We start from the raw sequence: 22,970 nt of genomic DNA, 5'->3' as shown, positions 1-22,970 counted from the left end.
ACAGATGAGGTAAGGAAGTTGAGCTATGTAGATAAGGTTGGAGGGATGGGAAGTTCAAGGTGGAGTAGAAGTTTTGGTTTGGAAAGAAGAGTAGAATCAGATAATGTGGTCCAGAGTTGGGTGAAATGTCTTTAGCAGCCGTGTGAAGCAGGAGAATGAAGAAGAGGCCATTAGAGGGTGAATTTTATTTGATCTGTATTTCTAAGTGTGATGAGTGAGGTGTCTACAGGAATCAGAACAGTTTGTGGGTGCAGACAAGCGAGGAGGTAATGAGGAGAGAAATAATAATAACAGCTGGAGAAATAGGGCGTTAGAGAGAAGAAGAAAATTAAATTAAGAAATAGTGAAGGTAAGTTGAAAGGAAAGTTGAAACACATTAAATATACACAATTGTACTCCAATCTATTAATTATGTTACCTCAGAAAATACATTACTGCCCTGGGTTACAGTGTAACCAAATTTGTCTGTTATACATTTGTTAGTAATTAAGAAAAGAAAATACATTTGTTGTCTATAGTTGACATTATAGAGCATTTCTGCTGATCATTTAATTCCTTTATTTGTAAAATGTGAACATGCCAATAGGAAATTATGTGATTATCTATTACCGCACATTTCACTTCTAAATATTATTGATACTGATGCTGCAAATAAATAGTCAGTCTTGCCCTGTGACATGCGTCAGTGATTACTAAACACTACTGTACACTATGGGCCCGATTCAGAACCTCTCGCAAGCGGCTCGATGTTCTAGCCCTGCGCATGCGCCGCGTCCGGTGTGCGCATGCATGAGCCCCGCAGAGCGACTGAAGTTCACTCGCTCCGGGGCTCGCAACAAGATGGGGCGGCTGTCCCGTTTTGTGGGTTGGGTAGGAGGGGTGGCCAGACAAACGCAGGCGTTCCCTTAGGATCACCTGGCATTTGTAGGAGGGCTTACTGACATCACTAGTGGACTCAGGAGCGTATCTTCCTATTGGCCTGGATGGCCCTCACCTATCTTCCTATTGGCCTGGATGGCCCTCACCAGGGGCCCGACATAATTAACAAATGATCACCGGTCTCCTGTGCGCAGTGTGCCACAGACAGCTGTCATTAGTAAATGATCCCTGGTCTCCTTCTGTCTCCTCTGCTCTTATCAGTGTCCTCCATTGATTGTTAATGTGTATCAGGCTTCTTATATGTCCCTTTATATCAGAAACATTTAAAATTAGAGAGACTCATTTTTTATATATTTTTTTTCTAATATATCTCTTCTCCCACAATACCCACTACATACCAATCACCACTCACTAATTCCCATATGTCAACCTTGCAGGAAAAGAGTGTAAGCACAACATCAACCACAATGCTCTATTCGCAAGATAATTTTCATATATGCAAATTATCTTGTCCACAATGCACCTTGTTTGTTATTGATGCCCTCTTTTCCTGTGTTGTTGACATATAGAAATTAATAAACAGTGCTTGCATGTAGTAAGTGTTATAACTGAAAAAATATAAAAATATATATATATTAAAAAAAAAGTATATATATATATATATATATATATATATATATTGTCTCCCTATTTCTACAGGCGTGTAAGTTGAACTACCCCCAGTGTAAGTACTAATACATTTATCTTTTCCTCAGTATGGGGAATTGACCATGATCTTTATAGATTGTGGGTAATCAGGTGTCAGGATTAAGATATAATCCTTATGGGTTGTTTTTATTTGTGTGTGAAATAGCAATGGACTTATGTGGGCGGTTTTACCAGTGAATTATATGGCAGAGTTAAAAAAGCATAATGCAGTGTATAGTCCAATTTGAATATATGTAAATTATTTTACCCATAATGCATGTTTGCTTTTGATGCTATGTTTTCAAGCTTTTCCTGTGTATTTTGGCATTAGTAAATAGTGGTTTGCAATAGAGTAAGTTCTGTAAAAGATATATATATATTAAAAAGAGAAAAAAAAATTCTCCCTATTTCTACAGGTGTCTGAATTAAACTACCCCCAGTGTGTGTTATTTTATTTTTTCAAGTAGAAGCAGTCTTTGGAGGGGGGCGCCAGTCCCTTAGTTTGCCAGGGGCACTCGGACCCCAAGATACACCCCTGAGTGGACTTCCTGTTAGAGCAGGAAGTCCGCTCAGGCTTGCGGCAGCTAGACTCTACCCCAGAGTCTTATCACAAGCCAAGTGGTCGCGATAATCGCGAAGGTCTCCAGCCTGCTCGCACAAGCTGTGGGTGGTCACCCACAGCTTTGCGAGAGGCCTGGAGGAAAAAAAAAACGCCCACAGACCCAGCGAGCAGCCAGCGGCTGCGAGCGGGTCTGAATCAGGGCCAATATCCACAAATCACTAATCAATGTAGGAATAGTATTATTTAGAAGCCACCTTGTCTTGGTACACATGTACATAATATATAAGTGAATACATACCTATTGTGTAAGAATCTCTTTCTACATTTTCTGACAGTTAATGCACATTACAATCAAAGCTATAGCCACAAATTTGTTTGAAAAAGTATTGTATCCTTTTTATAAGCTGTCGCACATAATGGTGGCCAAATCCCTCTGTGGTAGCTTGGGACCCTACCACTACATTCTCCGATGGGCCCTTCATGGCCTAGTCCTACACTGTTGTTTCATTATATGTTTCCTTATTAATAACCTGATGTGACTTTTCTCCCTGACATTGTGATAATACTAATATTATTATTAATAAACTAATAGAACATACAATCCTTAGTCTTTACAGTATACAGTATATGAAAATAATGAAATACAGTATATTAAAATTATATTTTCATATACTGTACTTCCCAAATATGTGAGCAATGTTATTTTTTTTTTCATATATTTTGTGCAAATAATGTTTTAATATACAATAAACTTATCTTACATTAGTCTATATGATGTAAAAGCTACAGTAGCAGGCATAAAACAGAAGGACTCACAGGACAGCAGATCACCCTGCCAGATCACGTCCACTTCCCCACTAAGGTCCTGATTCAGAGCCGGTCGCTCTGACAGAGCGCTCGCTCTGAATCAGGGCCGTCTTTTTTTTTTTTAGAACGGCCTCCTGGCCGCGCGCATAGCTGTGGGTGACCACCCACAGCTATAGCGAGCGGCCAGGAAGATGGTTGCGGGGGTCAAGACCATCGCGACCATCGAGCTTGCGACGAGACCCTAGTGGTAGGGTCTCGTTGCCGCAAACCCCAGAGAGATTTCGGCTCTAACAGAGCCAGAATCTCTCCACTGACATCACTTGTGATGTCAGTGGGGCCGGCCCCAAACGGTAGGCATTCACATGGGAACACCTCTCAGTGATCAAATGGGAACACCTCTGTTTGGGCGGCCACCCCGCCCTACGGCCCGTTCACTCAACATCGACAGCACGCCCCCTTTGGTGAGAGACCCGGAGCGAAGGATTGCCCGTTGCTATCCGGGTATCGCGCATGCGCGCGACGGAGCATGCGCTGTGGGCCACCATTGACCCGGTTGCGAGCGCTCAACGCTTGCGACCAGGTCTGAATCAGGCCCTAAGTTCCTTGTTCTCAGACAGCTGATAACCAAATGTTCTTGGCTTACATTGTTGTTTATACCCAAACCGAGTGGCGTCATAATATGATATAAATCAGTGACATGATCAGTCTAGTCAAATCTGTTTAATCACTACCAGCCTTCATTTTGTAAATGAATAGAGGGAAAGTACATGTCTGTTCATCACATTTTAATGAGTACTATCAGCTTGTTAGATAGTACTTGTTAATCCCAGCTTGTATTTCTGGCAACACCTGTGATGAGGACAAATACATCAAAAGGATTTTGTGCTATTACAGTATGTGGATATTCTTCAAGATGAAAAAATAATTCAGTTAAAAGAAATGATGAACTCGGCAGTGGTACAAGTTGTTAGTGATTTTGCTGCTCAAACTAGAGTTTCAAAAATGAAGCACTTTCATCTCGGTATACACTATTTACAGAACATTGCATGATAGATGCTGAGAATGGTCACTGCTAACTGACTGTAATGTGCGGAAGACTAGTCAGGCATATGATTGATCTGGAAGTGATTGTGGGTTTGAAAACTGAATGATAAACCTTCACAGCTGGATAGCCATATATCAACATTTACAGCACATGTTGCATATATAAATAAATATATATATATACAGGTTTATGCATAATAAGGCAAGGGTATGACGTGAGCTTCCAAAAATACATGCATCAAGAAAGACAATGGCAGACAATGTGTTGGGAAAATCAGGATAGAGAGCATTGTATGGAGGAGAATATGTACAGTGCATATTTTGGAAGGACAGGGATCGGGAATAACTAGTGCAAGAGGCAGAAAGGTGAGCTGCTGCATAGGGAAATACTATATGCATCGTACAGAAGAGCATGAAAGTGACTGAGTTACATGAATACTGCTGGGAAAAGACTCAAGGACTGGTCAGGGAACCAGAATAACATAGATGGTAGAGAGCCTGCTGACACATGTTGTTATTGACAAGTAATTAAATAAGTAGAATTTTAATATTTTAACAAAGTGAAATGGAATATGGTTTGATTATATTGCTTTCCTCAGAGAACTTGATAAGCAGATAAACTGTACTTTTGGGACACACATGTTTTGTAAGTGGAAACAGATCCTTCTTATGTGAATTTGCCCTAGGCTCTGATTTTACAAACAACTTAAACTATATATGGGATAATGCCCTGTTAGAGATATAGAAATTAGAAGTTAATGTGATATGTGACCATTTAATGCTGAAGACTGTAGGTCTTTATACAAAGCAAAGAATACTGAGGTGACTTCTAAAATTAGTTGGATCCATCATTCGCCACACTGAAGGGTTTTTAACTGCCACCTGTCTCCCCCTATTCTCTTTCTCTCCTCCCTCCCCTCTGTGGACTGTATTGACTCCTTCCCCTCTGTGGACTGCATGAACTGTCAGGATGGTCAGGCATCTAAGCTCCCAGCTTCTTAAAAGGCTGTTCTGCTGTCCTTCTACCCTATATTGTCCATCCATCTCAGCACTGAGAGCATCATTTATGATTATATAATAGATCATTCATAATAGGGATGCATTCTTGTTATATCATGACTCACTGATTATACAGTTATTTACAGGAATTTTACACATATTAGTATAATTTACGGAATGGGTATGAAATACCGCCGGGCGCATGGCCGGTGGTTCGATTCCCGTCAGCGGCAGCCCGACAAGAGCAGAGTTAGAAGCAGCGGAAGCCCGACAGCGCTGGAAATCCCGATCGTGGATAGGTAAGTATGTACTAACCTATCCCCCCTAACCCTAACCCTCCTTAGGGGTGCCTAACCCTAACTTCCCCCCCAAGTGCCTAACCCTTATCCCCCCTCTAAGTGCCTAACCCTAACCACCCCCTTCCCAGCTGCCTAAACCTAAGTCCCCCCCGGGGGTGCCTAACCCTCCCTCCCTCCCCTAGCCTAACCCTCCCGGTGGGGTGCCTGACCCTAAGTCCCCCCCGGGAGCCCTAAACCTAACCCTCCCCCCCGCGGCTGTCCGCTCGCGGCCCCCGGCATCAGTACGATCAGGATGCCGGGCGCCGGACTCCCGGCGTCGGGGAAATGCGGGCGTCTACATCTAGACTCCCGGCATTTCACCCTTGCCGGGATATGACAGTTGGGAAGCCGGCTGCCGGTATTTAGGCAGTTGGCTTCCCGATTGCTTCCCTAATTTACAGCATACATACCTACCATCTCGGTTTTCGCGGGAGGCTCCCGATTTTTTGGGTAACCCCCCACACCACCGGAAGGGTAGGAATTTCTCCTGAATTCTACCCACTTCCCAGTGAAGTGGGTAGAATGAGGAGAATTTCTGCGCCGATCGCGGGTCTCTGTGTAGGGGGCGAGACTTAATTCTGCATGAATCATGTCATTTGGCCCCACCCCTTATGTAAATGCTAGCCAATTGCGGTAATTTTCCCATGAGAGGGCGGGGCTTAATGATGCAACTCATCAGGCTCCGCCCCCGTCGCCACCCTCCTGCTTCTCTTACCTGGGCTTCTCCCGGGAAGAGAACTTACAAGGTAAGCAAGTATGACTCACAGTATATATATTATTTTATGTACAGTTTATCATTCTCTGCAGTGTAATGCATAGCATTACTGCCATTTCAATAATTTATTTAATGTTAATTTTATATTCCAAAGATAACCTAAATTCCATTTAAATAAATTTGTTTTCTGATTATAGCAAAAATATGTAATAATTGTCATTTTTTACTTTAATAGAATGTACAGAAGAACATCAAACATGGTTGGACTCAGTTATCCTCCTGCTGTCATTGCTGTTTTAAAGGTAAATATTGTACTATTGGATTATATAAAATATAAACTTTATTTCTTGTAGATTGCTGTATACAGTGATCCTGCTGCTACTCACAAAATAACTGCATCCTATGTACAGTTGTAATTTCCTTTTATGCTATTTACAACTGTTCACACAATAAAAACGTGTTAAATGGGATATACATATTTATTATGGAATACACTGTAATAATAATATTTAGAACATTGAAGTTGTAAATATAAATCAAGCATACTCACACTTATGGTGCATACACACGATCAGATTTTTCCTTCAGATATGAACGATAACGATTTAAAAATCGTTCAGTCGTTCATATCTGAAGGAAAATCGTTCATATCTGACATGCCTGAACGATGGACGATCAACGATGCGCGTTCCCGTTTGTCAGATAACGATATCTGACATCTGATGGGTTTGCAGTCAGACTTGGACGATTCCATTCATTTTAATGCAGTCAAAAATCGTTCAATCGTTCAAATCGTTCAAATCGTTCAAAACTTTGGTAAAATTGTTCAAATCGTTCAGATCGTTTAATCGTTCAGTCGTTCATCTGACAAATCTGACAAGTCTGACAAATCTGACCGTGTGTACGCTCCATTACAGTATTAAGCAGCTTGGCCACTTCTAGGTTTAACACATCTACTAAGTACATATATGCAGGGGCGTAACAAGGTAGTTGAAGGCCCCATAGCAAAAGTTTGTAAGAGCCCCTACGTACCACCCAATGGTGAAATATGTATATAACACATGTAACTTGGACAAGGAAGATGGGCCCCCTCAGCTATGGGGCCCGGCCCCCATAGCAGCTGCACCCCTTGCACCTATGGTAGTTACACCTATGCTAATTTTGGTAATTTTAGAGATTCTGGAATACCACTGATGTCATTAGAGCAAATACTTAAAGTAACTTTCCTCCTTCACATAACTTTTATGTTTGCATGTGCTCTCCTGCAGCTTTTACTAAGCACATTGGGTTTCCCTTTTTTACCTTGTAAAAGTTATTTTTGAAAAATTCAGAAATCAAGCAAACAATTACCCTTAGTCATCAACACATACCCCAACCATAGTATTGTCACAAAGGACATATGAGTCCAAAGTTCCTAGCCACATGGCTCCATTGTATAAATGGCTACCTCATGCAGCACATGACTGCCTCAGTAAAAGGCCCGCCACTAGAATCAGCCATAAGTGACAGTCCAGCGGTCTGGATCACTTGCACACGTTGAATGATATGTGCCGAATGAAGCTCCAAGCAGGCATCTGATGTCACATGCTGAGATCACTAGTAATCACCTACATGAAGGGAAACCTATACTAAATCAAGGACGATCTAAGTCACAGAGTGTCTGGTACACCCAGTTCAGCCACTATGCAGACACTGCATCTGCCATTTGGAATGTTGCTACTAAGGGTTTCTTCATAAGTATATCTGTAACATGGAGCACCATGCCTAAAATATATCTATCTAGATTTCAAAATGACCCCTTGTTTTCCCCCATATTGCCCTTGCATTCCCCCCATTACATGTTATGTTCCTTAGGGGCGCAGATTCCCAGCCTGGGCCCGGGGAAGAGGGCGTTGCCTATATGTGGGGGTGGGGGCGTTATCACTCCCCATTCGGGAAATAAAAATTGTTTTGGGGAAGGGGGCTATGTGAGCTTCTCAGCCCAGCACAAAGCCAGGATCAGTGTGATCGCTCCCACAGGCAGAGAAGAGGAGACTGTTGCTACTCAGCAGCAGCGACCAGTCTCTCACTGCAGTGTGTGCTGGGCTGCTGACAAGTAAGAGGGAGGGGGGGCGGCGGCGGACCCGGGCCCCCCGTCTGGCCCCTCGAACAAGCCAGGGCTCGGGTAATTAGTACCCGTTCCGCGTCCCCTCTCGGCACCCCTGATGCTCCTCTCAGTGATCATGTCAGCATTCAGCAACTATTCTTTACATTCTCCTTCTGGTTTTCAGAAGACAATACAGCATTTGCAAAGAAAGACCCCATACTCATATACAGTATAAGCAGGACACTCTCTGTTTAAATATTGGAGATGTCTACCAACCAAACCTGCAGTACTTTGCTTGGTCTATTGTCACAAAATAGAAGACTGTCACTTTCCTATATTTGAAGTTACATACCAGTTTTTTATTTGATTAGGTTAAATGTCAGGGTTTGATCTGAGATTGTGCAATTATTCTTTTTGAAACTTTTGTGACAGCTATCATAATGCCTGATCCGTTTTCCATAAGTCATTTGTCAGCAGTGAGTCATGCTCACATATACCAAATACCACAGCATTTTTCTTTAGTTTATTGATGTGACTGCTGGGAATTGGACCATAGCCCCTGACAGATATTGAGCATAAAGCAAAACTTCCAATTTAAAGATTTAAATCTTTAATGCACAGTAGGAACAATGAGACTTAGCTATGCATGAATTTACACAGACTGAACGCACACAATCATATTTAGTTAATATGAATTAGGGCTTGCCAGAGGCCATAGACTGCTGCTTAATTACACATCAAAAGAAATCTCACATTTAACCTCTTCAGCTAAATGAGATAATGTATAGTGGTATATTCAGTACTATACTAGCAGTAGAGGGTGGAATACACAGGTACAACAATGCAGAAAGAAATCACGCCACTTTTTACGCATAAATGTTGGATTTAATAACTAAACCAGACACATGGACACATTAACATAAAATATCACAGCAAACTGCAAACAAAAATGGACTTGTACACTTGATTGATGATCAGTGAAGAGATGTGAGAACAGATTAGCGTTGTATATGAATGTGAGCCTTTAGGGGTACTGTCACTTTTTAATGCTTTCTGCCATTGCACAGTGCTACTGCTTTGTGCTGTAAATCTCCATTCAGCGCATCCAATGGCGTCATTGCTGGCCACCAGCTCCTCTGAACGTTCACTATAAAATACAAACTATATGCAATATTCTTCCTGTAACACCTGCAACACTGGACATTCAGTATAAAATACAAACTATATGCAATATTCTTTCTGTAACACCTGCAACACTGGACATTCAGTATAAATACAAACTATATGCAATATTCTTCCTGTAACACCTGCAACACTGGACATTCAGTATAAATACAAACTATATGCAATATTCTTCCTGTAACACCTTTACCACTATATATGGAATTTACCCACTTTTTTTCAGTTAGAAAACTTTTGACTAGTAGAGAGCATGGGTTGGGTATGACCTCCCCCCCTAGTGGCTAAACCTAACTGCCTCCTCCCCGCACCCTAAACCTATCCCTCCCCCCTTAGTGCCTAACCCTAACCCTCCACCTAGTGCCTAACCCTAACTTAACCCTCCCCTAACCCCTGATACTTACCTTCGGGATGCTAGCGGTCTGGATACTGGAGCTGGGATCCCACGTATTTAGACCATCGTCATCCCGTACGCCGGGATGTTGACTACATCCCAGGAGATATATGTGCCCCAGGTTCCTAGCTTCTGTCTGGTAGACAGTTAACTAATTAGCAGCATTGATTGCCAGACCACCTTTGTTAGTTAGGCTAGGATTTATTCTTATGTTTTGTCTTATTTTATACTTATACCAAGGCCATGGAATGGTGTACTTCTAATTGGCTACTGCCATTTACCCCAGGAGTTGGTAACCCTTAGCTGATCTTGTGACACAGTATATATACTTGCATGTTTACTTTAGATGATTGGCATAGTGGATAATGTGCGTGATTGATGTTAAATAAAAAAAAAGACAATATTTTTCCTTAAGTATGGAGCCTGTTAATATATAGATCCACTGTTCCCTGAAGTAGCATCTCTTCAGTATCTGTTCTGCTGTATTACCTCTGCACCGTTTGTTAACTATAGAGCCAGCAATAATGATTTAATAATTTTGTTCTTCAATGATCACAACGTTGCCCAGCCTCACAATGCATGGCCAGCTACCAGTTTAAAACAGATGAGGACCAAAATACTGGAACAGCTGGCTGCATAGATTCTCTAAGCATGGACTGATCTGACCTGACTATTACTGTAAAGCGCATTAAGACAGGCAGCATATGCCTCAATAGTTCCACAATTAGATATACAAGATGCAAACAACCTAATTCCACCGAAAAATACATTCTTACAATCAAAAGTATATGGTGTTCTTTGCAATAAATCTATTTAATAAAATTAACTGGTGATAGAAAATATCATGTTGGCATGTAATGACAGTTGGTATGAACTTTGACCCCTCCCACCAGTGTCTGCGATGTTACTTCCAGGAAGTTTCGACATAACACACATCTACTGTCTCCAAACACTTTTGTTATTTTTGTTGGATGAGGATAACTCCTGCCCTGCCTCCACCCACACGGCATTCAGGTAACTGAGCCAGCAGTCTGTAGGACCTACTGGAACTCAGCAGGAGGCCTGACCTCCGACATGCACAATTGCACATGCATGCCCTGTTGGCGCATTTTTTCCTCTGCGTTCCGTGTTATTGGATGTGCCCTCTGAGACTATCGCTAGTACACTGTATTACCACCGCTACTATAGAGGGGCATAGGGCAATATACCACCGGGGTGTATGAATTCATACTGCCTGGCGCACTGCAATGCCCAGCAATACCCTTGCGCTCCAGGTTGCTCTATACCGTCACTATATAGTTACATGGGCAATTGCAGGATTTCCAAAGGGGGGTTTCCAACTGCTTGATTTTAGAGCAAGAAAGGCCAACCCATAAAGAGGGCATGATTAGTAATAATCTGTAGTCTGCCTCATACAAAGTGCAGTGTATATAATGTTATAGGGGAGAGAGTCTGAAAAATGAACCTTCTGTTCCAAACATATTTATCTAATATAAATAAAAATAACATAAGTGTTCAGGAACATTTTAAAAATCCCATAATAAATATACATACGTAGTATAACCAGATGATGGAGACAGTACTGACATTTTTAAGCTCAGATTCTCCCGCGTCATGGTAAGATGCCTGTCTCTTCTTGTTGGCAGCTGCTCTCTGGTCTCTCTGGTCTGGTGCGCTAATTAAGCGCTCAGATCCACACACACAGTGACTTGGTAGGATAAGCTGCTGCCAATAGGCATACACAGCAGCTTTGTTCCATCCGTTATACTGCATGTTGTGGCCGCAGCTCTAGTAAAATCTACTATTGTGGTCATGATTTGAGCTACTTGCTGAAGTGGAGGAAGGGGGTTTCCAGGCAACTGAAAATCAACCAATAACATCATAACCAAGAATGTATAAGAAGACAGGAAAAAGGTACACAGGATTGCACAGGCCACTAAGGATGTGTGAGAAATGTAATAGTAAAGATGAAAAATAAAGGTAATGTAAATAATAATCTATATAATAAAATTATGTAATCACATTGGTCGTACCTGACGTGCACAGTGACTCTGCACACTCCACAACCCTGTCCCCACTCCCCTTCAAATACATACAAAATAATTACATTAGCCCTCCATAAAGTTAAAAAACACAATCCAGGCACACTCATGTGCTCATCAGGTCTGCGGTTCACACGTGACAGCCAGAAGAGTGATGTGCACAGTGTGTGCCACAGCCAGTGATTGGTCGGTGCAACAACAACTGCAGAAACTGAAGATGGGCCCGGGAGCAGGAATTACAGAGACACAGACACAGGGGCAGGAGAGTGAGAAGAGGGAAAATAGCAAGACAGAAGGGTGAAGAGAGAGAGGCAACAGAAAAAGAGAAAAAGGGAGAGGTGTCAGAGGGAGAAAGAAAAATAAACAGTTGTGGGGAAAGATGGAGTAAGATGGGAAAAGAGAGAAGGAGAAAATGAGGACGGGGCACCAAAGAGAGAGAGAAGGAACGAGAGAGACAGTTGGAAAGTTAGAAAGAGGGATAAAAAAAACAATAAATGTAATGGAAAACAGTGTTTAATGATTTTTGAAGACATTTATAGATAAGGAACTTTACCATATTGTTAAGAGAATCTGAGTAGCAGTCTGTACCAGGGTCATTAATCACTCCACATATAAATGTACTAATAAAGACATTCCCAGATGCTGAGGAAAATTCTGTGCACAAAGAAAGGTTTCTCATGAATTTGTTTAATTTGATTAAACAAAGAAACAATGTGTTTAACAGTGCAATAAATATATATAGTGACAAAAACACTGGAAAGGTTGTCAGAGTGAGATTGAGATATATATATATATATATATATATATATATATATATATATATATGCCCCAGCTTTATAGTTTATGTCTGGTAGACTGAAGCTGATTAGCAGCCTTGATTGCCAGACCACCTGTGAGAGGCTAATAAAGGGTGAGTGAGATTCTGTAGTCAGTCTCTCACTGCCTAGTGACAGGTAAGAGGCATGTTGAGAGACACTGTGATTACTGAATGTAAGTGCTTTTTTGTGAGATGACCTCCGCTCTGAGAAAAGTGATAATTTTGTTTTGTTAGAGCCTGACAGACCAGGATTCACTTTGCTTTATTTTTATGCTGCTAATAAAACTAGCTGCAGATACTTGTACCACGGCCCTTGAATGGTGTACTACTACTTGGCTGCTGTATAACTGTTTACTCCAGGAGATTAGGGTTAGTGATTAGGGTAGGCGAGAAATAGTCACCCAAATGCCAGAGGATTGGTGGTCTGACCCAGAAGTCACAGTCACATAACCACTGGGACCCGAAAGATGCTGCTGCTGCAGCCGTTGGGGGCAGGTAAATCACCACTGGGCCACCAGGGACGATATATCGTGATTCTAACATGTCAACATTTCATCACTGTTTACATGATGACTATGTCGACATGATGAATGTCAACATATCATACCCAACCCAGGGAGCATAGATGCTATAGATTTGCATGCAGCTCTCAATTAGGCTCAATCTCTCTCTCTGTATAACAAATACTGTACTTTTATTTACCAAAATATACATAGCATTTTGAAAGACTTTTGCAATCAATTACATAATCCCATGACTATTCTCCACTTCCACACCAGTATTTCTTAATTTACTGTATCCCTAGACAGCATTATGAAATCCTTACAAATGTCCCCCACCCTCTGACCTGTCAACAGCTCCTCAACTGCATTTGGTTTGTAGCCAAGATGATGTTTATAACAAGCCTCCAAAATAATATTGTGGATAAGTTTCATGCAGTATGGGCACCATGGTAACAAAGTGTGACCCGCTCTCCCCTCTTTCACTTCTGGAACTCCTCTAGTTGTCTCCCCCAACTCCCTCTACTTTTTCTAGCCTTCTATTTTTTATATATGTTCTTTCACTCACTATATTTATTTTATTTTTCTCCCCATCCCTCTTTCTTCCATTGTCTTCATTCCCGCCCCTTCCACCCACCTGGACTTTTGAAGTTTACCTTCAATAAATGATATGCAGTTGTGCATTGTGACCCTCTAATTATCTCTTTCTTTTATGTTTTTTTTTCTTTCTTTCTTTTTCTTGGTTTGCTTCCCCACTGGGTTCTTATTCACAACCTCTACCCCATCTTTTCTCTATTTATTTTTCTTTTTTGGGATAATTAATATTGCTGAAAAGCTTCCCCATGTTATGTTATGTTTTATTATGTAGCATGTTATTCTTTGTTTCCGTGTAGGATGTTTAGAATTTGTTTTAACACCTACTCTGTTATTGTGATTTATCCTCTATCATTTATGTATGGTTTTTTTTTCAGATTTTTCAATAGAATTTTAAGATTTAAAAAAAGAAAAAAAATTCCATGTCCCAAAGTCTTCATTTAATGGAGTTACACACAAAATTATATATTTTCCATCCTTGTAAAAATCAGCCTCTGTGTTCTGCTCACCATCTCCTAATATTTATGTTATGTAAAATCTAACTTCCAATGTGGTAGTGAGTTTTCACATATTTCCAATTTTACATTTCAAGGGAGACATTAACTTGTGAGTTTCCTCTTCAGGCCTGAGTGGATAAAAATGTTTTGTACATCTGCTCTTATCCCATTGAAAAGGCCACTATAAATGTCTCTTATTATTGTTTTTATGCCCCACCAGACTTAATAATATGCTCCCTCTGTTTCCTACCGAAGAGGTTGTGCAGATAATCTTTCAGATGATGACTTTAGTATATACTATGACGAGATGTTACAATTTTCAAAGATGAATTTTACTTCAGAATTCCATTCAGTTACATAACTTTCGCTCAGTATTTAACTATTAGAAAAAGTGTAAACTCTGAAACATGAAAGATCAAAATTTAAACATTACAGGTGCTGTCAATATTTTATAAGGCCTATGTGTATTGACTGTCTGTGGGGTACATGTAATAGCCTTTGAGTTGCAGGATAATTAGCCGATTTTTTGAAAGGTAAAACCAGTCCCCAACTTGGTTTTAGAATTTTCTGAGTAGTATCTATGTACATAACTGCTATCTGATACAATATATGCTGATTGCTGTCACTGCTTGGAAATGTACCATACTAGGTTTAACCTAGATGACATCAAGTTTGTTATGTTAGGTGATATATGTGAAAATGTGAAGTATGTACTGTACATATTGTAAATCATTGATACTCAGTTTTTACCCTTTGAACGTATCGTGTATTCCCTATATTCGATACAAACATTTATATGATAAGCGAGAAAGTATTTGTTTGTGTGTCTGCCTGTCTGTTTGGCCTTTATGCATGGCCAGAGTTTTGTACCTAGTTCCACCAAATTTGGCATGGTTGTGTAGTTTGACCAAGATTAGGTTTTGGCTACAGGTATGTTTGAAGTATCAGGGCCATGGAGATCTAAATGGTTACCACCAAGTAGGCCGTGTAGTCTCTGATTTGAATTTTTTGTTGCGCAGGATGTCTTCCAGTGCCTAAAACTGCACTGATATGCAGGCACAGGCTGATATGTACCAGTTAGTGCAGGCAGAGCTCCAATAGAAGAGGAGTGAGTCAGAGGATCAACTGTCACACTGCACCCGCACTGACAGTTACTAATTCAAGCACATTTTCATAGGCCATGGTCTCCAATGTTAGTCTGCAATGTAAAAAATGAAGACTGCAGATGTACTTCAAGGTCCATTTTTCAACCCAGGCAACACCGGAAATCCCATCTAGTATTGAAAAAAAGATTAAGGAGGCTACAGTACATATTTATCTCTGGAATCATTTAATTAGTTATGTTGCTAGATGTTTACTAGATTAAGGTGGTTTAAGATAACATAAATTGTTTGATTTACTACAAGATTAACTGTTTTGAGACAATCCCTGTACTCTGTAGATCAGAAATGTATTCAATGTGAATGTTAATATATAGTGTATGTGATTAATGTGTAGAATTAATTATTGTACATGTTACTCTCTTGCAGAATGTTGACAAGTGGTCCTTTGATGTGTTTGCACTAAATGATGCTAGTGGTGATCATGCACTTAAATTCATCTTTTATGAATTACTCACACGTTATGATTTGATCAATCGCTTCAAGGTGAGTGGCTCCAATATATATTCACTGAATCCAAAATAACAAATTATTCATTTAAATTAGATATTCAGTGATATTATAGATTACAATTCATCATGTAACTTTAGTTGGCTCGCTTACAATTCCATTTTCATTAATTTAATTTTAATAATAGTTGATGATCCATAAAAAGACTTGTATCTGAGACTGATAATCGCTAGCATACAAAGGCTAATATAAAAACATTGTTACCCTAACTATATCTTAAGTGCACAGTATTGCTAAAGTATGTTTCTTAAAGCCTAATTGGAGGTTATTTGGTTATTAAGTGGCACTTGCTTTACTCAAAATAACTTTAACCTAATTTGAGAAAAATATGAATCAATATATATATTTTTGTGTGAAAGAATAACTAGCCAAAACCAAAACAGTAAGGTAAGTTATCATCTGGTGTTACATAATCCTCGCTGCTAATAAGGCCTTTATAAAACTAACTGCTGTAGTTACAGTTTTGTCAGGTTACCATGAACTTTCTATGAACATAGGGCCTAATTCTGCAATGGGAGAAAAGCAAAAAAAGCACATAACTCTGCACCTAGACAAACCACGTTGCACTGCAAGGGGTGCAACTAAATTTGTTTATACAGAATAAATACTGGCTGCTGTTGCATGTATCCCACAAATGCTGGACACCTTTATTGTTGCACTGCAATTTTAGTTTGGACTCACCCCTCCCAAATCTAAATCTCTCTGCACATTTTAAATCTGCCCCACCTGCAGTGCAGCATGGTTTTGCCCAGGTGCAAAGTTATTTGCTTTTCTTGTTTTGCCCCCAACTCCAAATCAGCCCCATAAATGGGAAGCTCACATGCGGAGAAGTGTTGACAAAGCTGCAGCCTTTTGATGGATCATTGTAGCTTTCGGAGTACCGTACCAAAGGTAAATAGAAATCAGAAATGTATCTTATTTCTTGCATAAAACGCAGGGCGGCCACAAACAATTTTTCCTGCATTATGCGCATGCACAGTGGGTAAACCGCTGGGAAAATGGTGGCCACGCATTAAACTCTGGTCGCAGACTAGTGCCCAGGCTCTACTGTTGTGGTCAGTCGGAGGAGAGAGGAGGGGGCCCCCCCGGACAGGGAATGCATATGGGCCCCCTCCTCCCCTAATACGCCCCTGGTGAAGGGGTGTCCGAATACATAACCGGACTGGCAGACAAGCAAACAAACAGACCAATTAATTTTGTATAGATAGATAGATAGATAGATAGATAGATAGATAGATAGATAGATACAATATCCTACTGCACTCACATGCAGAAGTGTATAGTCCATGGGGTGCTTCACTAAGGAGATAAAGTCAGGTACTCCACTTACATATCCAGGTATAGGCTTATTACACCTAAAAGAGAGCACTCACCGCAATTCTTTTCAAAGCAATTAATCAAACATCTTAAATGTAAGAAATTCATATCACCATAGTAGTATATCTGTCGACGTTTCGACCCCATAAGGATCTTTTTCAAGACAAGTCACCAGATCCAACCTTCCAGCATGCTGACTAGGATGAGTGCTCTCTTTTGGCTGTAATAAGCCTTTACCTGGATATATATATATATATATATATATATATATATATATATATTATTGTAGATGCTGTTTCAACATGGAAAGAGATATTTTACCTATGTGGGTCCACATTTTAGCCTATCTGCTCTCTGCAAGCTAATTGTTTGTTATATTTTACTTTTATACTACTATTTGTTACGTGTTTAAATAAACCTTTTCTGTTACACCTTCCGACTTGAAGGTATTTTATAAGGTCCATAGAGCTGTATACACTACCATTGTTTTTAGGATAACACTTTGGAGTATTTTGGGTAACCCTGGTTAATTGGTCTCAGGCTGCTTAATCTGCTGCGCTGTTTGGATTTGCATGTCCTATCAACATATTCTTCAATACTAATGTAATCCAATGTTAGTTTGCACTTTTTGGGGGCTCAAACTGATTTCTTCATTGTTTCCGACACAACGCTGCTAACATCATAGAAAATAACAGTGCGACCACTTTTTACAATTGGATTAGGTGGTAAGCGGGATTGCACATAGCTGCACTAAATGGTATTACCGCATTAACTCAATCTGCAGTAAACAAAAATCTTACTGCGGATAATTGAATATGCCCCATAGCTTCTAATATTTTCAAGTGTAGAAACATCCTAGGGCAGTGGTTCCCAAACTGTGCGCTGTGGCACCCTGGGATACCTCGGGACACTTGCAGGGGTGCCTCAGGTTGGTGGTCCAGCACCAAATCAAATTATTTATGGTCAATGTAATGTAAATATGTGTACAAACAGAAGCGTAAACCTGTCCAACACCACATAACTGAGCCTAAGGATGACAGGTAAGCACAATTTATTTCACTTTACCACTTCACTACATTTTTTCTGAATTTCTCAATAACAAACTTTTAGCTCATGTGCCATGAAAACAATGCTGATACATTAAGGCACCGTGATTCAAAACAGTTTGGGAACCAATGTCCTAGTGTGAAGTAACAGGCATTATCAATGAGAGGGGGGGGGGTGCCAAAAATAAATTATATATTGCCCCCCAACATAAAATCATTCTGAAGCCCCAGCAATCCAGTATATTATTGCTTTATATTCTTGCAATTTAATAACATGTTGATGAGAGCTACAGTTAACCGACATGTGTAACATTGGAGGTATATCATACAGTTAATGGAGATCATACATTAATATTTCTTATGGTGCATAGCATACACACGGTCACATTTTTCTTCAAATCTCAATGATAACGATTTAAAAAATCGTTCAATTGTTCATATCTGAAGGAAAACCTGACATATCTGACATGTTTGAACGATGAACGATGCGCGTTCCCGATGGTCAGATAACGATATCTGACATCTGATGTGTTTGCAGTCAGTTTTGGACGATTTCAGTCATTTTAATGCAGTCAAAAATCGTTCAATCGTTCATCTGACACATCTTTAATGGATAAGTTTACACAACATCATTCCCCAGCTTGTACACAGTATTTTGAGCAGCAGCTTCTTCAGCAGAGCAACCCAGTACAAGATGCTTTAGTCTGAGTTAAGGGTGTATAGATCTTGCAACACCAAAGGTTAATACCCTTCATACATCCTGTCAGTTAGCCTTCCATGTACCTTGCATTACTTTATACTGTGTTCACTCCAAAGTTTGAAGGCTTATAAAATAGTGAACATTGATCCCTACAGTAAATATTTGCTAGGCAACAGTGATACACCACAAACACACCATGTTTTATTTTCAGCATGTCACTACTGGCATCTCTTATTTTTATCTGCCCAAAGGGTTGATGCAGAGGGCATGCAGTCGGGATGCCGATGGTTTAAATCCCGACCTCGGCATTCCGACTGTCTAATCCCAGCAAGAGTCTAATGACAGGCGTGAACAGCAGGGGTAGGTTTGGTTAGGGGCTTAGGGTTAGGCATGGGGAAAGGGGGGTTAGGATTAGGCACCCCCGGGGGGAGGTTAGGGTTAGGCACCCCCCCTGGGAGACTTAAGTGTAGGCGTGGGGAAGGGGGGGTTAGGTTTAGGCACTTAGAGGGGGGGTAGGCACTTGGGGGGAGGTTAGGGTTAGGCACCCCTAAGGGAGGGTTAGGGTTGGGGGGTGGTTAGGTTAGTTTATACTTACTTTTAGCGTATTCAGGATCTTCACCTCTGCCGGGCTTCCGCTGTCAGGATTTGAACCGCCGGCCGGTGGTAAATCATACAGATCCCGATGCAGAGATCTCCACAAAAGCACATAATTTACCACTAAAAAGTCAGACCAAGAACAGTTTATTTACACCCACATGCAGAGTTAAGATGTGCGCCTATCAGAAACATAAGCTCATGCTTTATGCCAGACACGTGTCACTGTCACACTTCTGCCTATTTTTTAAACTAATTTAAGTGCAACAAACTCTTTCAATATTATGCCTCAATTAAACTACAAAACCTTTGTAATACATCACAACATTTCCGTCTCATGTACCAAACACTCCCCTCCCTCCAACCTCGCTCATAAAAAAAATAGCTTCAGTTTACTCACAGAAGCATTATATATGCCTAAGTGATGAAGGAAGCACCAATCAGCACTTTCGGAGTGTTCACAAACCGCCAATCACATGCAGTTTGCTATTGCCAGCATCCAGCATCATCAGCCAGTATTTGCTCCAGCCTCTGACCATCAGCAAGTAATGAGGCTTTCCCGGATGCATATACATCTTTATAATGGTCTACATCTGATTGCAATTGTGGGAATTATCCCTTACTGAATCTGATATACAATTGATATCACCCATTCTGCCAATTCATGCTTAAGTGGCAGAATCACACAAATCTGCATAGGGACCTATATATCCCGCCACTGTTACGGACATGCGCAGTGTGAAATAACACTACACCGTCTCATGTAGTACTCACTCTGCATCAGTCCCCAATAGTCTAAGCTGCTTTTACTCTGCAGTGGGGACACAACATAATACAGAATACTGAAGTATATTCCAACATGTGCATAGCATAAATGTTCTCAGAACAAACAACTTTTGGGCACAGTTTTGTGACTCTACAGTTCAGCATTTGATGACATTGCAATATGTTGATGTTTTATGAATAAATGAGAATAATATTGATAGTGTTTTATGTATTGCACAGAAAACATGGACTACAATATATTAAACATTATGCACAGTCAATGGGAATTATTCATTTCATTAAATATATTTATGTGGAGTATTCTCCATATTGATTAAAATGATAATTTGGCCATTGCTGAGAATGAAAACTTACCACTACAGTACATTATATCCATAAACACGTTATTTGCTGCCAGTGGTGTAACTAGGGGGGGGGTTGGGCAGGGTGCGTGCCCTGGGCGCCGTGGGACCGGCGGCGCGGGGGGGCGCCACCGGCCACGGTCCGGCCCGCCCTAGTTAGCCACCAGTGTAGCACCAACCGCAGTGAGTGCGGTCAGTGCTACACATTTACACAGGACCGGCACTAGGCTTCCAGCGCCGGTCCTGTGCTGCACAGCTGAGCCCATTCCCTCCCCCTGAGCGCTTGCCCAATAGCGCTAGGAGGCGTGCTCAGGCTGTGCATAACACACGCATTGCCGCCAGCGCTGGCGGCGATGCGTGTGTTAAACAGCAGCCAATGAGAGTCAGATAGACTCTCATTGACTGCTGCAGCACCCACTGCAAGAGCCGGGCTTCCGTCCGGCTCCTGCAGTGGGTAATGGGACAGATGTCATGACATCATGACGTCTCTCCCATAATGCTGAGTGCGCCAGCCCGGGAGGACTGGCGGGTGGCGGTGGGAGTGGTGTTGCGGACCAGAGCAGCAGCAGCATAGATTCAGGTAAGTATATTTTTATATATATATTTTTTAAACCTGTCTGCACTACTGGGGGCACAACGGGGGAGGGGGGTGGCTACTACTGGGGAGACCTCTATTGGGAGTGGGGGCACAATGGGGGAGGTGTGGCTACTACTGGGGGCACCATTATTGGGAGGACCTCTACTGGGGGGGGGCTACTACTGGGGGCACTTAATTGGGAGGGGGAACCTCTACTGGGGACTACTACTTGGGGGGGGGAACTACCACTGGGGGCATTATAAAAGGGGCCTACTACTAGAGGCACTGCACTGGGGGGACCACTACTGGGGGCAATAATAGGAAGGGCCACTACAGGGGGCACTGGATAGGGGAGATCACTACTGGGTGCCTGCATAAGGGGGACCACTACAGGGAAAACTGCATGGGGGGGACTACTGCTGGGGGCACTATATAAAGGGCACTGCATAGGGGGGGACACTACTACTGGGGGCACTATATAAAGTGCACTGCATAAGGGGATACCGCTACTGGGCACACTGCATTGTGGGGACTGCTACTTGGGGCACTGCATAAGGGGGAACACTACATGGGGCACTGCATTTGGGGGGGCCACTACTGTGGGTACTGAGTAAGGGGAACTAATTGGGGGCTGTATAAGGGGGACCACTACTGGGGATACTGTATACGGGGCACTACTATGGGCCTGCATAAGAGGGACCACAACTGCATACTGGGGGTACTGTATAAGGGGTACTACTTGGGTTAAGGTGCGCATGGATAGGAATGTTCAGCGTGAAAATAAAGGAGTGTGTCATGTTGACATGCCCCATTTTTAAGTGACCACGCCCATTTTTTGGCCGCGTGTGCCTTCAGTGCGCGCACATCGGGGGAGGGGGGGCTCCCTTTTCAAATTTGCACTGGGCTCCAAATACCCTAGTTACACCACTGTTTGCTGCATGGTCACTGATGGCATTGCTCTTCATTAAGCATTCAAACTCAGTGAACTGCCAAGATGTAATAACTAAGATTAATGCATTCACATATTACACAGCTAATTAAAATAACTTTAGGAGGAAACTCTGCAAACATACCCACTTTCCCATAATAGAGGTACAGTTGTGTCCTCATACACCTATCCCTTCTGTGCAATATGGCGCAAGATGCCTGGTGCAAATCCCTTGCTGTGTATTTGTTCCTCAAGTTTCCTACTTTTTCCTTAAATGTGCTACTTCTTCCTCTATTGGCAGTGATTTAATTCAGCGGGAGTTGAATAGCGCCAGGAGGGAGCTCTCGGAGCTATTCAATTCAGCGCGCTGTTTAGTCCGACTAGAAGCTGTTAAGACGGAGAATGCTGGCTCTTGCGACTTAACCTGGGTGTTTCGTTGCGAGACCTGGCATTCTCCAACTAAAGTGCTAGACACGTGCCTGTTAGCGCCGTGTTAAGCTGAAAATCAGCCTCAAAGCCAGCACTTTAGTCGGATTTCTCCTCACACTCTCAGGAGGAGAAGAAATCATTAGTCGACTAAACAGCGCGGTAAATTGAATAGCTCTGGTAGCTCCCTCCATGCAATATTCCACTCCAGCTGAATTGAGCTACTTTTCCTCATCTTTGCAAATTAGTAAGCAAATAGTGTACTAGGTACTTAGGATAAGTTTTTTGTAGCAAAGGAATTGGTATAAATCTGAGCTGTCTTTATCGTCTTCTACCCCTATTCCACTAGCCAAAATACCCAGGTTATTGTCGTGTCGACCCAGGTAGTGGCTCAGTGGAAAAGGCTCTTAGGAAAATTCCCGGGTTGATTGACCTGACATTTTTT

At 41.6% G+C, this 22,970-nt stretch overlaps 1 protein-coding gene across 2 annotated transcripts in view; it reads left to right on the top strand.

The window, feature by feature from the left end:
- The window catches only part of PDE1C (phosphodiesterase 1C), a 648,265-nt gene that overhangs the window by 426,295 nt on the left and 199,000 nt on the right, over positions 1 to 22,970 (top strand). For both annotated transcript variants that reach the window (XM_088464282.1, XM_088464275.1), the window contains exons 5-6: positions 6,267 to 6,333; positions 15,670 to 15,786. In XM_088464282.1, the coding sequence (XP_088320408.1) occupies positions 6,267 to 6,333; positions 15,670 to 15,786 (184 nt within the window). The remainder of the gene's footprint in view (positions 1 to 6,266; positions 6,334 to 15,669; positions 15,787 to 22,970) is intronic.

Source organism: Taudactylus pleione, unplaced genomic scaffold (assembly GCF_031769625.1).
Source record: "Taudactylus pleione unplaced genomic scaffold, aTauple2 ptg000054l, whole genome shotgun sequence".
In the NCBI taxonomy this organism is placed as follows: Eukaryota; Metazoa; Chordata; class Amphibia; order Anura; family Myobatrachidae; genus Taudactylus; species Taudactylus pleione.
This window is presented reverse-complemented; position numbering and strand designations above follow the sequence as displayed.